The 18,630-nt window shown below is 40.1% G+C and overlaps 1 protein-coding gene across 1 annotated transcript in view; it reads left to right on the forward strand.

Moving 5' to 3' along the window:
• Positions 1–18,630, forward strand: part of SYCP2L (synaptonemal complex protein 2 like) — an 80,589-nt gene that overhangs the window by 23,330 nt on the left and 38,629 nt on the right. Inside the window, exons 7-14 of the mRNA XM_060023646.1 lie at positions 2,486–2,571; positions 2,682–2,770; positions 4,501–4,535; positions 5,661–5,803; positions 7,390–7,442; positions 8,302–8,347; positions 10,432–10,524; positions 10,623–10,683. Coding sequence (XP_059879629.1) covers positions 2,486–2,571; positions 2,682–2,770; positions 4,501–4,535; positions 5,661–5,803; positions 7,390–7,442; positions 8,302–8,347; positions 10,432–10,524; positions 10,623–10,683 — 606 coding nt within the window. The remainder of the gene's footprint in view (positions 1–2,485; positions 2,572–2,681; positions 2,771–4,500; positions 4,536–5,660; positions 5,804–7,389; positions 7,443–8,301; positions 8,348–10,431; positions 10,525–10,622; positions 10,684–18,630) is intronic.

The raw sequence follows: 18,630 nt of genomic DNA on the forward strand, positions 1-18,630 counted from the left end.
TGGATGATTCTTTGGGGGGGCTGTCCTGTACATTATAGAATGTTTAGCAGCATCCCTGGCCTTTACCCACTAGACGTCAATAGCAGTCCCTACTACTCCCCCAGTTGTGACAACATCTCCAAATATTGCAAGAATGCCATAGGGGAGCAAAAATCACCTCTAGTTGAAAACTGCTGAGTTAAAGTGCTTTCAGTGTATGTAACAGGATATCTAGTTCAAACAGTCTTAAGTGCTAAAGATGACTTAATTTGCTGAAGGAACTAAAAAGTCAGAGACAGGAAGTTTCAGGAGCAGTTTGGCTGTAGCGAGGCTCTGTTTCCTGCAGTTCTTTCTATTTTGCCTCCTCTGAGTCTTGTCTTTGAGCTCAAGTTGGTCTCCCTTGGTGGTTGCAAGATGGCGGCCAGCAACCAGAGCCGTGCTTCCTGGTTCACATCTGGGGGAGAAATGTTCACTTTCCTCAAGCGGCAGAAGAAAGCCCTAGCTTGGCTCTGCTTGTGTCCCCCCACCTCCACCCCCTTAATGAACCGATCACTGTGAAAAGATGAATGGGATGCCCCTGCATCGTTTAAGCCAATGAGGATCCACCCCTGGAGCTAGTTAGTCCCACCCAAGAGCATAACTGTTACATCAGAGAGGAGGTGGGAAAGGATGATGACAGTTACTCTTTCTATTCTCTTCTCTTTCTAAGATTATCTATTATTCATCCATTGCATCTTTTTTTTTTGTCTTCACATCTTTTTCCCACTCTTTTTTTCCTGTGTATTTTGAGAGCAATTGCTACTTTTTTTCTTGGAAGCCGATGCTTTAATTCTGCTCTCGTTGCTTCCACTATGGACTTCAGTTCTGCTCTCACATCTTTGCTTCCTTGAAACCCGTGGGTGGTGGTGATCTACCTCTGCTCTCAGATTCATTCCTCTCTGCCTTCCTCTCTACTTTGCATAGAACAGTTTCCTAGGCTTTTTAACCAACTGGTTGCCTGCCAGGTTTAGCGAATGACAGGAAATTGGAGGTAGGAAGGCCATTTCTCCCGCTCCCTTCTGCTGAGGTGCTATCTCTGGGAGTGACTGCATAGTTCCTGGGACTCTGGCTTATTTGTGGCTACAGCATTTGCTAGGTGACCGTCATTCCCAGGGTCTTGTAATACCACTTCCTCCCCGTGGCTTTCCAGGGATGTATAGGGGGTGGTAGTGGCTACCTATGTTTTTGTAACTAATTCCCTGTATTAAATTCTCTCAGACTGAAATATCTAGAATGGCTTAGATTTTCCTATTACTTATTTCTTTCTCACTTCTGTGTTCATCTTATACTGTTGCCTTCTCTTACAAATCTAATTTTTTATTTCATAGAATTCACATTCTTTTGAATTTTGAGATGATAAACCAGATGCTTCCCAGCTTTTCTATCATCTTTTATTTCCTGAAGTAAGCATTTTTCAAAGTCACTTTTTTGCTACCTCTTAACTTATTATGCTCCTTCCTTTTGCATAGGGCTATGTTTGTTAGTTTCTCTTTACTACTCTTTAAGTGAAAGGGTCGAATGACATCTGATACTTGCTGGTTAACAGAGTGCATAAATGTCTCTAGGGTCCCCTGCTGTCCACCTGGGTCACCTGGGCTCTGTTACAATCTCTCTCTCAAGTTCTAAGCCGGCAGGCAAGTTTTGGGCTCAGCCCCTGGCCGTGTTTCTTGTTTCCAGAAATCATTCAGCAGTATCAATGTGGCTTTTTTGGACTGAGGAGGGATATTTTTAAAATTTCTACTCTCTGATTTGGATTCCCACAATTTCATGAGTTTTATGGGGATTAAAAAGTATGCAGTGTGTGGTTAAAAGAAAAAAAATTCACATATCCAAATTACACCTCTGAACCTATCAAAGTAATGTTAGGACTTTACCATGAGTTTTTGCAGTGTACACTACCACTGTCATATCTAAACACAATATGCATAAATGAAATAATAAAGGTTTTTTGTTTAATAAGCATAAAGCATTACCACATACCTTGTTTTGTTACTACGTTCTGACGTAAGTAGCCATTGAAGTTTCTATGATTAAGCTAGTTAACAAAGACCAACGCTTTACTTGAAAATTCTTGCTTCTGTTAGCATAAGACCATTATAAAATTTTTCTTTCTATAAAATACACAAATGTAAGAAATGCACAGAAACAGTGGGAATGTGTGTGCAGGAGCTGCCCTTGCACATCGTTCATTCTGGACAAAAAAGTAGCTTTGCCTGAGATGCAGCGATCACAGACAGTCACACTTTGCACGCACTGCTGCTGTTTACCTCAGTGGGCGTCTATGCCGTGCAAATCGACTGTGGCCTGGGGGGTCTGTAGATCTTGAAGCAGGCTGTGATTTGTCCCTTGCTCAGACTACATCATTTCTGAAATGTTTACTGCCCGTGGCTGTTCTTCCTGCTATGTAGGAGTCCTTTCCTTATTCTTTTTTAGCATCAGTTTGATTCTTTGAAAATTCTGCTTTCAGGGAAAAGTCAGATGTTGGGTTCCTTCATATTTACCTTAGGATTTCTGGTGACCGAAGAGAGTATAAATCGTTTGATCCAGCAGGAGGTGAGTTGCAAATAGTGCTGTTAGCAGTTGCCCTGGACCCCGTGGAGAAGCTCGTGCCCAGGTCTCCGTTTTCTTTCTTCCTTGTGAAAACCTTCCCCAACTCCCAACAGGCACTGAGGACCTTGAACTTCCTTCTGCAAGCTGTACCTCGGGAGGAGAGAAAACAACTTGTCTTGTCGGAAGGCTCGTGTCGTCTTATGTACGTGACCTTGGCCTGATTAGGTGGTGATGTAAGGGCAAAATCTTTCTGGGTTGTGGCACCTCAGTCTTCGTTCTCCTTGGGTGTTTGGGGTTGTTGGGTTGTTTTTTTTTCCCCCATCAAATTTGTGCGGTGAAATGCTTTCTCAGGCTATAGATTATTTTTCATTGTGAATGTGAACCGGATTAGTGACTCATGGGAGAATGTTAAGAGTACAGACTGTGGTGCCAGACCTCAGGCTTCAAATCCTAGTTTGGCCACTTATGCTGGTCGCTCCTCTAGAGCACAGTCTTAGCTCACTACACCTCAGTCTACTCATCTGTAAAATGGAGTCAACGTTAACGCTGATCAATAGTTATTGCACAGGTCGAATCAGGCAATCCATTGAAAGCCATTAGCACATTACCTGGTAGAGAGCGAATGCTCAAAGGTTACCAGCTCTTACCTATATCAATAGGGCATGTATAGCTTTTCAAGGGGTGGATTTGGGGGTTTTTGGTGACCCACTCACAATTATGTAGTTCCTGGGACATAGAAATTTGGAGAGAAGGTTGTAGTGTGTGACCATGGGAAGCACAACACCAGCACCCTGTTTTGAAATCTGAACCTAAACCTGTGACTGTGTGCTGACCACCAACCAGCGTCGGTGACATCCCTGTGGCACACCGTCATTCGAGGGACATGCAGCCATGACTAGCAGGAGGCAGGGTGACCCAGTTTATCATAGTGTAGACCTGAAAGACGTGATTGGTGAGCATGGAGCTCATGTTTGTCCATTTAATTTGTCTTTGCAGGACGCAGTGTTTTCTCTTAATTTTTCCTACAAAATATTCATTGAATAGATTAGTTAATCATTACCCTTAGTGGTGTACTTAGATCTGGAGAGAAGCTGACCTGATGTTTGCTCCTAAGTCTTCAAACTAATGCAGTGGTCCTGCCTTACTGTTTGAGTGTTCTAGTCTAGTTCTGAGTGTTCCGCACTTCAAGTCAAATGTGAACTCTGCAAACATAAAAGTAAGCAGAACTCTCAGTGGTGCTGTTCTAAGGCTTCTATTTAATTGTGACAAATCAATCCATTCATTATGAGAAACTGAACTACTACAAGATTTCTTAAATCCATTCTTTAGCGTGAGAGTTATTTCAGATATTAAAAAATCAACATCAACACTTGTTAGCACTTAACTGAAATTCTTATGTGAATATGCAATATGGGAGTCTGTGTTAATTACAATAATGTGATAACTTAATCCCATTACATCTCTAACTTAAATTTATCAGTTTTTAAAGTAAGTTCCAAAAGCTTATAGGAAAGACCTACAGCACCTACTGTATCATTTCTTCCAGGTGTCAAACTATGTATAAAAAAAAAAGAAAAAGAAAAAGAGGGCATGCATCCTCACAGGCTGGTGAGGTGACTGTAAAATTCCAGGATCTTAGCATTTGATGAAGCCTCAGAGATCATCAAATTATAATTCACTTTACAGAGGGAGAAATAGAACCTCAGAATGTACAGTAGTAGCTCTAGCTTCTTTGTAAAAAGTATATGTAAGTCATTAATATATAAACTTGACAATTTTTCCAAAAAATATATTTGTGACATTGAGGAAATTTTGACAATGAATTTGAAATACTTTCAAAAATGTACATCTTGGATTAAAATTTTAATGCCAGTATAGTAGAGTTTTACTTATGTTCATCTCAGTAAAATGAAATTTATCTAAATGTTTCAGGAAAGACCTTGCAAGGACAATCTTGACTGTGGGTGGTAAGAAGTATTAAGAATTTTAAATGTTAGAATGTTAACTATTGGACATTGGGGGTTTTATGGGCATCTTGGAACTATGGGGAATAAGTTACGGTCAAATTAAAAAGAGAAGTTAGGATTTTTATATTTAATTTATGATGAAAGAGTTAAGCATGCTAAATCCATAAAGAATTATTAATGAATATTCCTTTACTCACCAATGAGCGTAGTCAAATTTGATCCTTTTTCCACATTTGCTTCAAATCCTTTTTTAAATAAATCAGAGTTACAGGTAAAGCCCCTGTGTCCAGATCCCCATCCAATTCCCCTCGCCATTCGTAGAGGTGATCCTTTGACTTGGATTTGTTTTTCATTTCCAAGAATATTTTTGTACTTTTATGCTATGTATTCACAAGCAACATACGTTATTGTTTTTGCAAATTTAAGTTTGTGTATCCAGCTGCAACCTGCTTTTTACCTTTAAAATTGTTTGAAATCTAAACATGTCGATACGTGTAGTTTTGTTTATCTGCTGTGAAATACTACGGTTTCTTAGGATTTTATTTTTATAGATGTATTTAAGGCTGGATAAAGCTGCTTTTTAAACAATTGAGGTATAGTTGATGTATACTATTATATAAGTTACAGGTGTACAATATAGTGATTCACAATTTTTAAAGGTTATACTCAATTTACAGTTATTATAAAATGTTTGCTGTATTCCCCATGTTGTACAATATATCCTTGTAGCTTATTTTATGCCTAATACTTTGTGCCTCTTACTCCCCCACTTCTATCTTGCCCCTCCCCCCTAGGGGTAACCACTAGTTTGTTCTATCTGTGAGTCTTGGACAAAGTTGCTTTTGATGAATGTTTTAATATATCTAAAATATAAATTGCAGAAATATCATTTTTTAAAAATTTGTTGTATACTGACCTATCATTTGGATTTCCCCCTACTATTTCTTACAGATGAATTTAAATGATTGTAATTGCTCCAGGATATGTCTTTCTGCTTATAACTATAAGACACAATCTAGTCTTCTAAGATGGACCTTCTTAGAGCAAATGCTGACCTGTGGAACTCAGTTTTTCTTTTGCTCTGTGCCCAGAATTATCCATGTCTGCCGTATGTTTAATCTCTAGATTATGACCAGCAGGTGGCTCTTTGTGAAGCATTGTGTAGACTGACCATGAAAAAATCAAGGGAAGACTTTGTCCATCAGTGGTTTGAAGATGATATCATTGCTGAGGCTTTCAAAGAAATTAAAGATCGAGAATTTGAGACGGTGAGATTCTTGGTCGTGAAAATTCCATTTAATCAATATTTATGAAGCATCCTTTCAGCGCCTTCCTGTACGTTGGGCTCAGGGGAGGATTTTTTTCTTAAATGTGATTAGGTCGCCATTCTTAAACTTCCTGTTTCCCACTTATGTGAAATAACTTGAGGGTAATAGAAACAGAATATTTGTGGACCAGATACCAGCATACAATTAGGACATCTTTACAGGAAACTTAGCCTGGAGCCAGAGCTGTGTGAGTTTGATGGATCCAGTCAGAGACAGTGGTCATGGAGCGGGAAGTGGTTTTCAACAAACCTTGAAGGGTAGGGAGAGTTGGAGAAGAAAAGAATGTGCATTTGGGCCTTGCAGAGAGTTCATGTACAATGTTATATGTTATATGTTACAGGTGTACAGTATAGTGATTCACAATTTTTAGAGGTTACAGTTCCATTTATAGTTATTATAAAATACTGGTTATATATTCCCTGTGTTGTGCAATATGTCCTTGGAGCTGATAGTTGACTCATGAAGCCTGAGTGTTTTTATCTGTAAAATGGGAATAAGACCAACTTCAGAATTGTGGGAATTAAATGAGAGAAACTAAAAGTGCCTGAGATGTTGTAGACACTCCAGTATTAGTTTCCTTTCCCCTCTGTGTGATTCTCTCATCTGCAGGGAAATTAGGGGAACATAAGACAAAAGTAATTATCCCCTTTCTCAAATCACTTTCCCCCTAGAGCCATCAGCTTCTTAGTGGGACTGCTTTTAGATGAAAGTTCACATTAATGTCCATTTAGTGCTGAATCTAGACACGGAGTGTGAGGACTGTTTGACTACAACAGACAGTCCTTGCTAACAAAAGGGATAAAAGTCTGGATCGGTATCTCTTTGGTTTTAGAAATTTGGGGGTAACAGTCTGCCTCCCTGGTCTCTGTTGGTTGGGAGAACTATAAATGTATTCTTTATTCTTAGAACCTTTAGCGGGAGAGAGATTCCAGGAAGGAGCAGGTTAGAGAACTCCTGATAAGGAAAACCTACAGTGGTTAAGTACACCAGGATAAACCCCAAATTGATAAGTTTCATGGGTTTATGGTTGGCTTGTGCTGGGGAGATGGTAGGGAGATGGATGCCCTGTGGGTTAGTCGAATATTACAATCCAGGTCATCAGTAAGAGGTATTTCTCTTGCTTGTTCCTGTACATAAAACTGTTGGAGAGCCCATGAGCCATGGCCGTTGAGCCTGTGCGTCCAGAGCCTGTGCTCCGCAACGGGAGAGGCCACAACAGTGAGAGGCCCGTGTACCGCAAAAAAAAAAAACAAAAAAAAAACTGTTGGAGACCTAAGCATTCCTCAGCTGCAAGTCTCATGGCTGGGGGTTCAGAACATGAGTCTGGAACCTCCCCTTTGTGACACAAAGTATTATTTTAGTTATCGTGATTAATAATGAATCCTTGTGAAGCCTTGTGATGTCACTGGATCCTGGAAATGTAGTAGCAAACACTGGCCTCTACATGCTGCAAAGGGTAGTATTTAAATTAAATATCTTGATTTTTTTTTTTTTTAACAAAAAAGTTTGCATTATTTACTTTGAAGGATTGTAGACGGTTTCTCAATCACCTAAATGACAGACTTGGTGACCAAAGAAGGTAAGACGTTTCTCTGAGCTTTACTTTATTGACTAATTCTATTCTGAAAATGTCTAATATTAAAAAAAAAAAAAATCTAGGCGGCTTCCCTGGTGGCGCAGTGGTTGGGAGTCTGCCTGCCGATGCAGGGGACATGGGTTTGTGCCCCGGTCCAGGAAGATTCCACATGCAGCGGAGCGGCTGGGCCCGTGAGCCATGGCCGCTGAGCCTGCGCGTCCTGAGCCTGTGCTCCGCAGCGGGAGGGGCCACAGCGGTGAGAGGCCAGCATACTGCAAAAAAAAAAAAAAAAAAAAAAAAAAAGAAATCTAGGATCTGTTTTAGGAGAGAATGTAGGATACAGAATTTACTGAGCATTACTAAGTTATCCATTGAGTAGAAACCTCAGAAGATTAGACACATTCTGCCTAGTGATTCATTCGTGTGTGTTTAAAAATGATTTCTATCAGTCTTTAACATATTTATTTGTGATTTGGAACAGTTGTAACTTTATATCCTCCAGGGAGATTTTATGAAGAATGATTTCCTATAGATCTGAGGTTACTAGGGAAAGCCGTATTATGGACAGTTAAGTCCTTGATGAGAAAATATTGGCTGAATTCACTCCTTTCATTAGGACTCTTGCCAAGCAGCTGGGCTGAGGTATATATGGTACCGGAAAACCTGGCTTGTGGACTGCCAGACGGAGATTTGAATTCTGCCCATGGTAGATCTCCATTTGTAGGTTTGAGAGCCCCTTTCATACTTTGTACCAAGGGACATAATGGCGTACCTAGTTATACATGCTTGTTTATAGAACATCCGTAGGTCGTGTGTGCGGTCCATATTTTATTTTACTTTTTAATTGTGAGGTGTTTTGCAGGGTCTATTCATTTCCATGCATTGCTGCTTTTGCTGATGACTTTGAGGTATGTGTGTCTCTCTTTCAGGGGCTGTGAGGGTGGGGGGTGTATAGTGAAACCCATAGGTAGGTTTACATCAGGCCAAACGGCTCTTGCTACACAGAAGGGCTTTTTTAAAAAAGGAAACTTGCTTCTCCTCTTAGGCCTCAACTCTGAAGCTTATATTGAAGAGCCCTAGTGTTACTCCTACGTAAAGGAATTTTAGGTTTATACTGCATTCATGAGGTCAGTTACAGGAACCTTGCCTTATTCTATCCTCTTGAGCAGCATTATTCATGCCTGGATTGGAGGGAATAGGGCAAGTCCATTGCTTCTTTCCACCCGGTAGACGCTTCCCACTCTATCCCCAGCAATTAGGGTCACTCTCCTTTCTCTAGATCATTCTGCCTTGTACTTTATAGTCCAAAATGGAACAGTCTCTTTTCACCCCCTTCTTTGGTTTCTAGAGGCACAAGGTCCTTCCTGTAAAAGTGCCCCAACGTGCAGCATCTCGGTTTCCGGGTAAACTTTTCATAGGTCTCTGAACCTGGACTGTGCTGACGTTTCCTGGATCATGTCTCTAGAATGTTCTAGTTAACCATTTCATTGTTTTGGGTTGAGGGCCCCCTTCTTGGCCTCTGTGAGCTGAGCCGTTAGCTCACGACTACATTGTACATTCTTTCTCTCTAGAACTAATTTTGGAAGCCTGATGCCTATATTTCGAGTCTGTTTTTCTTTCTGGTTGTCTGAGGATTCCAATCTCTGCTTGGAATTTAAATTTCCATCAGCTTCAGTAGGGGTCCTTACACTGGCTTCCCGTGATATAGACTTGTGTTAAAACCTTTGTTCCTATAGACGCCAAGGGGAGAAGGGGGTGGGGGGTGGTGGTGTGATGAATAGGGTGATTGGGATTGCCATGTATACACTAATATGGATAAAACAGATAACTGATAAGAACCTGCTGTATAAAAAATATAATAAAATTAAAAAAACCTTTGTTCAACTCTATAGCTGTTAAAGAGTAGACACGTATGCTGGAACAATGGCCAAGAAATGCTATTTACTGGAAAACAAGTGGAAGAATAGTTAAGTCTAGTGTTTGTTCCATTGTTGAGGAATAAAAACTTGGTATATACTTCCTGAGTATGTCTAGAACATATCTGGGAGGAAGCAAAGGCATTGTTAATGGTTCCCATGGAAAGGTACCTATGGGAATTTGAGGGACAGAGGAGGAGATATTTATTCTATTAGCATCATATTGTTTGAATCTGTCTTTCCTTTTTTTCTTTCCGTCTTTCTTTCTTTCCTTCTTTCTTTCTTTAAGAGAATATGTTTATTTTATAATGCAGTCATTTCTTGGTACCCATGGGGGACTGGTTCCAGGACCCCTCGTGGATACCAAAATCTGTGTATATTCAAGTCCCATATATAAAACGGCTTAGTATTTGCATATCATGTACACACATCCTCCCGTGTACTTTAAATCGTCTCTAGGTTACATCTGATACCTAACACAGTGTAAATGCTGTGCAAATAGTTGTCAGTACATGGCAAAATCAAGGTTTGCTTTTTAGAACTTTCTGGAATTCTTTTTCCTAAATATTTTCAATCCACATTTGGTTGAATCTTTGGATTTGGAACCCGTGGATACAGAGGGCTGACTAATCAATTAAAATAAAGATAATTTGAAATCTTCAGGTCTTAGCCTTATTCTAACACGTGGTAAGTTAGATGGCAAGTCACCATTTATGTTTGATCACAGTACCTCCTTTGCTAGAAGTTTCTATCCATAGGCAGTGTGGATTGTTACTGCTTTAACATAGAAGAGTTTTCTCTGTGATTGGCACCAGAAAAAAAAGTTTGTGTGGTTAGAGTTATCTGACACATTTAAACATCTATTAAATTGCTAAGTATAGTAGGGTTTTTCCAGAAATAGATTGGTTATATAAAATTGAAACCTTCCTCCTATTTTGCAGAAATGAGTAAGGCAATAAACGGTGACCCTATAATCTTAAAGTAGGGCTGTTCTCAGAAAAGCAGTTCTGTTTTTAATGGAGTAATTTTCACTTGACCCTTTCCTATGATATTAATACTGAAATTATATCTTACAGATGAGAAAACCTGCAGATGAAAAATTAGAGAAATTTTGGATTGATTTCAACCTAGGAACTCAGAGTGTAACTTTTTATATAAACAATCCTGAGGTAATCATGTTTGATTCCGGTTTAGACCTAAGTGCGTAGAGAGTGTTCGTATCCAAGTATGTGTTATGTGCTCATGAATTTCACTTATTTTTCCCAAGAGCGCTTTATGGGACTCAGTAAGACTTTTGAAGGAAGCAGCGATTAATTTCAGCATAATAGGTAAGATGTTAATTCTAAACTACCCCGCATTTAGTCCTGAGTATTGTTTCTGTTTACACTTGCAGTGTATGTTTAGTTAATTCCTGAGCAGACTTTGCTTGCACTTGACGTGGAGGGGAGGTGGTGAGTGCTGTGGACAGAAGGCTGTGCTCAGGGCAAAAGATTAGTGAGTCCTCCACTCTGTAACTTTGAGGTTCCATGACTTGCCTGGTTTTCTCCTTGTAAAAATGATTATGGTTCCTCAACAAACTGAAAATAGCATCACCATGTGATCCAGCAGTTTCACTTCTGGATATATATCCAGAAGAATCGAAAGCAGGACTCGAAGAGATTTGCATATGAACGTTCATTGCAGCCTATTCACAAGAGTCAAGAGGTAGAAGCAGGGACTTGCCTGGTGGCACAGTGGTTAAGACTCCGCACTCCCAGTGGAGGGGGCCTGGGTTCCATCTCTGGTCAGGGAACTAGATCCCACATGCATGCCGCAACTAAGAGTTCGCATGCCGCAACTAAGGAGCCTGCCTGCTGCAACTAAGACCCGGTGCAACCAAAAAAAAAAAAGGGTAGAAGCACCCCAAGTGTCCATCGGCGGTTGAATGGATAAAGCAAATGTGATCTGTACCTACAATGGACTATTATTTAGCTTTAAAAAGGAAGGGCATTCTGACACTTGCTACAACATAGATGAACTTTGAGGACATCACGCTAAGTGGAAAAAGCTAATCACAAAAAGACAAATACTGTATGATTCCACTTACATGAGGTATCTAAAGTAGTCAAATTGATAGAGACAGAAAGTAGAATGGTGGTTAGTTACCAGGAGCTGCAGGGAAGGGGGAATGGGGAGTTGTTTAATGGGTACAGAGTTTCAGATTTGCAAGATGAAAAGGTTCTGGAGATCTCTTCTACAGCAATGTGAATATACTTAGCACTACTGAACCGCACACTTAACATTTACCTTGTCAACCATTTTTATGTTTTGTACCACAATTTTTTATTTTTTGTAATTTTATTTTTTTATTTTATTTAAAATTATTAATTTATTTATTTTTGGCTGCATTGGGTCTTTGTTGCTGTGTGCCGGCTTTCTCTAGTTTTGGCAAGCAGGGGCTGCTCTTCGTTGCGGTGAGTGGGCTTCTCATTGTGGTAGCTTCTCTTGTTGCGGAGCACGGGCTCTAGGCACGAGGGCTTCAGTAGTTGTGGCCTGGACCAGGGCTCATACCCGTGTCCCCTGCATTGGCAGGAGTATTCTTTTTTTTTTTTTTTTTTTTGCCGTACACGGGCCTCTCACTGTTGTGGCCTCTCCCGTTGCGGAGCACAGACTCCGGATGCGCAGGCTCGGCGGCCACGGCTCACGGGCCAGCCGCTCCGCGGCATGTGGGATCTTCCCGGACCGGGGCACGAACCCTTGTCCTCTGCATCGGCAGGCGGACTCTCAACCACTGTGCCACCAGGGAAGTCCTGTACCACCATTTTTAAAAATGGTTATAGTACCTGCCCTCCCTTTCCCACATATTTATACTAATAATTGGGTATGTACAAACTATTTAAATATCAGCCCTGACTCCCCCTTCTTTTTTTAAAAATTAATTAATTTTTATTTTTGGCTGTATTGGGTCTTCATTGCTGCACGCAGGCTTCTCATGGTGGTTTCTCGTTGCAGAGCATGGGCTCTAGGCACGCGGACTTCAGTAGTTGTGGCTCACTGGCTTCAGTAATTGTGGCTCGTGGGCTCTAGAGCACAGGCTCAGTAGTTTTGGTGCATGGGCTTAGTTGCTCCGCGGCATGTGGGATCTTCCCGGACAAGGGATCGAATCTGTGTCGCCTGCATTGGCAGGCGGATTCTTAACCACTGCACCACCAGGGAAACCCTGACTCCCCCTTCTTAAATCTCTGTCACCTTTCTTCTCTTGGTAGGTAGAATTGAGGGGCATGGAGTCAGGAGTGATCTTTTTCTGGGTGGGTAGAAGAAAGGTATTGGTCCAGTTCAGTATTTCAGATATAGTCACACTTGACCAGGATTCCTGAATTGGGTCTCTTAAAAAATGGATGTTTTGAAAGTAACTCAATACACGTAATCATTTTTTAAGTAATTTGCTTTACTAAAGAGTTAAAACTAAATACTATGCAATTATGTGGATTTTATAGTTCTTTTCACAAAGGATTTAGGGCAGCTTGCGTATTTGTAACAAAATAATAGAAATAGAAAATTGGAACCACAAACAAGAATAAAAATGTCTGTCAAGAAGGTTGATCTGGCCACCATGGAGATTCAAATTTGGTGCTTAGCGCTTCCCTGGTGGCTCAGTGGTTAAGAATCCGCCTGCCAGTGCAGGGGACATGGGTTTGTGCCCTGGTCCGGGAAGATCCCACATGCCACAGAGCAACTAAGCCCGTGTGCCACAACTACTGAGCCTGCACTCTGGAGCCCGCGAGCCAAAACTGCTGAGCCCACCTGCCACAACTACTGAAGCCCACACACCTAGAGCCTGTGCTCCACAGTGAGAAGCCCACCCACTGCAACGAAGAGTAGCTCCCCTCTCCGCAACTAGAGAAAGCCCGTGTGTAGCAATGAAGGCGCATGCAGCCAAGAAGAAAATAAATAAATTTAAATAAAATAAAGTTGTACAATTAAAAACAAAACAAATTTGGTGCTTAGCTTCCTGAAGGCCAGGGTGAAAAGTATAATGGATAACATGATTCTCATCATACAAGTCCTGGAAAGAACAAATCCATCCTTCCTGGCCTTGAACTCTTAACTTGAAGGTTCTCCCATGGGACTACTTAGGATAAGGTAATCCTTCCTCAGCCCTGAGCGTTCCTTGCTGGAATTTCCTGTGTACATAAGTTAACTTTGGTGTTTTGTTAAAGGGTAATTTTTGAAAAGGTAAAATCATGACCCGCCTACAAATATAAAATAAATGTGGGTAAAAGATTTCATTAATTAGTGAGCAAATTAATAAGATGTAATAACCAGGAGAATCCAAAGAATCACAGATACAAGCAATGCTGAAATTAATTTACAAACAGATGTACGACTAGACTGTTGCATTTCGCAGACACAATTAATTTGAATTTATATGAACAAGAATCACTTGCGTTATTATTTTTAATTTCCCCTGTTACATACTAGAGAAAGGGAAGTTTGGGCTAGATTAGGCAGTAAAGGAAGTGGCAGAAGAGGAGGAGAGCCTTTCACCGTGAAACTGGGAGAATGAAGGGACAGTGAAGACTGCCCACGCTTCAGATGCTAATTGCAAGTCTCAGGTTGACCCCTGTACTTCTGACCAACTGGCTACCAATCAGAGGTTTTACAAGCTCCTTCTCGGGTTTGAAACTTGCTATAATGGTTCACAGAACTCTGGGAAGCATGCATTTACATTTACCATTTTATTATAAAGGATATAATAAAGGATACAGATGAACAGCTAGATGAAGAGAATACCCAGGGCAAGATCCAGAAGGATCCCAAGTGCAAGGGCTTTTGTTTCTGAGGAGTTGGGGTGCATCACCCTCCTGGAACGTTTGTGTTCACCAACCCAGAAGCTCTCTGAACCCCGTAGCTTGGGGGTTTTTACGGAAGCTTTATCATGTAGGCATTATGGAATATTAACTCAATCGCTGGCCCTTCTGCCCTCCCTGAAGGTTGGGGAGCTGGAAGTTCCAACCCTCTAACCATACCTTGGTCTTTCTGGCGACCAGTCCCCATCCTTTTTTTTCTTTTCAAGAAATATCATTGATATGTAAGCAAAACCTTTTTTTTAAATTTAATTTAATTTATTTTTTATACAGTAGGTTCTTATCAGTAATCAGTTTTATGCACATCAGTGTGTACATGTCAATCCCAATCACCCAATTCATCCCACCCCCCCGCCGCTTTCCCCCCTTGGTGTCCATGTGTTTGTTCTCTACATCTGTGTCTTGATTTCTGCCCTACAAACCGGTTCATCTGTACCACTTTTCTAGGTTCCACATATATGCGTTAATATACGATATTTGTTTTTCTTTTTCTGACTTAACTTCACTCTGTATGACAGTCTCTAGATCCATCCACAACTCTACAGATGACCCAATTTCATTCTTTTTTATGGCTGAGTATTATTCCCTTGTATATATGTACCACATCTTCTTTATCCATTAGTCTGTTGATGGGCATTCAGGTTGCTTCCATGAACTGGCTATTGTAAATAGTGCTGCAGTGAACACTGGGGTGCATGTGTCTTTTTGAATTCTGGTTTTCTCTGTGTATATTCCCAGTAGTGGCATTGCTGGGTCATATGGTAATTCTATTTTTACTTTTTTAAGGAACTTCCATACTGTTTTCCATAGTGGCTGTATCAATTTACATTCCCACCAACAGTGTAAGAGGGTTCCCTTTTCTCCACACCCTCGCCAGCATTTGTTGTTTGTAGATTTTCTGATGATGCCCATTCTAACTGGTGTGAGGTGATACCTCATTGTAGTTTTGATTTGCATTTCTGTAATGATTAGTGATATAGAGCATTCTTTCATGTGTTTGTTGGCAATCTGTATATTTTCTTTGGAGAAATATTTAGGTCTTCTGCCCATTTTTTGGATTGGGTTGTTTATTTTTTTAATATTGAGTTGCATGAGCTATTTATATATTTTAGAGATTAATCCTTTGTCCGTTGATTCGTTTGCAAATATTTTCTCCCATTTTGAGGGTTGTCTTTTCGTCTTGTTCATGGTTTCCTTTGCTATGCAAAAGCTTTTAAGTTTGTTTAGGTCCCATTTGTTTATATTTGTTTTTATTTCCATTACTCTAGGATGTGGATCAAGAAAGATCTTGCTGTGATTTATGTCAATGAGTGTTCTTATGTTTTCCTCTAAGAGTTTTATAGTATCCAGTCTTACATTTAGGTCTCTTATCCATTTTGAGTTTATTTTTGTGTATGGTGTTAGGGAATGTTCTAATTTCATTTTTTACATGTAGCTGTCCATTTAAAGCTTGTGTTTCCTTATTAATTTTCTGTTTGGATGATCTGTCCATTGGTGTGAGGTGTTAAAGTCCCCCAGTGTTATTGTGTTACTGTCGATTTCCTCTTTTATAGCTCTTAGCAGTTGCCTTATGCATTGAGGTGCTCCTTTGTTGGGTGCATATATATTTATAATTGTTATATCTTCTTCTTGGGTTGATCCCTTGATCATTTTGTAGTGTCCTTCCTCATGTAACATTCTTTATTTTAAAGTCTATTTTATCTGATATGAGTACTGCTACTCCAGCTTTCTTTTAATTTCCATTTGCATGGAATATCTTTTTCCATCCCCTCACTTTCAGTCTGTAAGTGTCCCTAGGTCTGAAGTGGGTCTCTTGTAGACAGCATATATATGAGTCTTGTTTTTGTATCCATTCAGCAAGCCTGTGTCTTTTGGTAGGAGCATTTAATCCATTCATGTTTAAGTAATTATCGATATGTATGTTCCTATTACCATTTTCTTAATTGTTTTGGGTTTGTTTTTGTACATCCTTTTCTTCTCTTGTGTTTCCCACTTAGAGAAGTTCCTTTAGCATTTGTTTTAGAGCTGGTTTGGTGGTGCTGAATTCTCTTAGCTTTTGCTTGTCTGTAAAGCTTTTGATTTCTCCATCGAATATGAATGAGATCCTTGCTGGGTAGAGTAATCTTGGTTGTAGGTTCTTCCCTTTCAGCAATTTAAGTATATCATGTCACTCCCTTCTGGCTTGTAGAGTTTCTGCTGAGAAATCAGCTGTTAACCTTATGGGAGTTCCCTTGTATGTTATTTTTCATTTTTCCCTTGCTGCTTTCAATAATTTTTCTTTGTCTTTAATTTTTGCCAATTTGATTACTATGTGTCTCGGAGTGTTTCTCCTTAGGTTTATCCTGTATGGGACTTGCTGCGCTTGCTGGACTTGGGTGGCTATTTCCTTTCCCATGTTAGGGAAGTTTTTGACTATAATCTCTTCAAATATTTTCTCGGGTCCTTTCTCTCTCGTCTCCTTCTAGGACCCCTATAATGCGAATATTGTTGCATTTAATGTTGTCCCAGAGGTCTCTTAGGCTGACTTCATTTCATTCTTTTTCTTTATTCTGTTCCGCAGCAGTGAATTCCACCATTCTGTCTTCAAGGTCACTTATCCGTTCTTCTGCCTCAGTTATTCTGCTATTGATTCCTTCTAGTATATTTTTCATTTCATTTATTGTATTGTTCATCTCTGTTTGTTCTTTAATTCTTCTAGGTCTTTGTTAAACATTTCTTGCATCTTCTCGATCTTTGCCTCCATTCTTTTTCTGAGGTCCTGGATCATCTTCACTATCATTATTCTGAATTCTTTTTCTGGAAGGTTGCCCTTCTCCACTTCATTTAGTTGTTTTTCTGTTTTAGCTCGTTCCTTCATCTGGTACATAGCCCTCTGCCTTTTCATCTTGTCTGTCTTTCTGTGAATGTGGTTATTGTTCCACAGGGTACAGGATTGTAGTTCTCCTTGCTTCTGCTGTCTGCCCTCTGGTGGATGAGGCTATCTAAGAGGCTTGTGCAAGTTTTTGACCAGTCCCCATCCTTAAGTCCTCCAACCCCCAGTCCTCTAACCCCCAGTCACCTCATTAACTTATAAAATACTCATCACCCCGGGCATTCCAAGGGTCTTAGAAGCTCTGGTGTCAGGAACCAGGGTCAAAGACCAAATATTAGAACAAAAGATGCTCCCAGCACCCCATCACTTAAAATGAGTTTCAGAAGCTCTGTGTCAGGAACAAAGGCCAAGATCAAATATATATTTCTTATGGTGTCACAGATGGGAAGAAGCACAAACGAGCAGTTTCACAGTCACAACATTGGAAAGATAGTATACGTTGAGTTGGAGGTGTCTCCTATCTGTAGTAAAGGAAAGGGATTTATAAACATCTTACTAGAAATGTAAATTCAATATAATCATAAGTTAAGAGTAACTTGGTTTATATAGTCATTACCTGTTACTGTTCACTTAAGGTATGCAAAATATCATTGGTGTTTATTCTGAAGTTAATATTTTTATAGACTTCCATGGATTTTCTGACTGTGGTACCCCTAACATTACATATTTTAAGTTTCTGAACCTGAACTTTGCTGTTGAGGTGATTTTCAGCAACCAACTTGCCAAACTTAATATTCTACACTTCATAAATATATCACATTTTGGGGAGACTTTAAAATTCATAAAGTGCCTCACAGTAGCAGGAGGAAGTAGGTGCGATGTTTTAGTTTTATAGCCGAGGCAACTGAAGCTTGTGTAGCAAACACTACAAGCAAGACTTGCCTTTTGTGTGCCGAGCCCTTCCTGCTAAGGGGTTGACAGTGTTTTAGGAGCCTGTTGAGGGCAGCCCTCGGGCTATTTCTTCTTGCCCTTGTACCAGGCCCCACAGCCCAACTAGCTATTTACATTTTCAGACCTTGTTTAGAATTACTTTTGCTGCAGGGATTTAGAGACTTTCTCTGCAGTGACTGAACGTCCAGTAAGATCAGCATTTGGGGGATTGTTGAACTTTACTAGAGGCCAGCACTGTTGTATAGAAATAGGATCTGAACCATATATAAAAAAATTTCTAGTAGCCTCGTTAAAAAGTTTTTTTCAAGTGGACTAATTTTAATAATATATATTTATTTCACTCAGTATGTCCAAAATATTAACAGTTTAACATGTAATCAATATGAACAATTAATGAGATGTTTTACCTTCTCTGTTTTGGTACTGTGTCTTCACAAACTAGTGTGTATTTTATGCTTATAATGCAATTCATGTGGTACTAGCCACATTTCGAGTACCACTGGCCACAGATCTAGACCCAGGTGTGTCTCTTTTTTCCTCTTTTCATGCTCATCAGTTTGGGACCCTGAGCTTTGCCTGCTCTTTCATGGGTTTTACTCTTTTCACCCCTGCTGCTTCCAACACAGCTTGTACTTCCTGTGGCTTATTCTTGGGCTCGCTATGAA

Source organism: Delphinus delphis, chromosome 10 (assembly GCF_949987515.2).
Source record: "Delphinus delphis chromosome 10, mDelDel1.2, whole genome shotgun sequence".
Taxonomy (NCBI): Eukaryota; Metazoa; Chordata; class Mammalia; order Artiodactyla; family Delphinidae; genus Delphinus; species Delphinus delphis.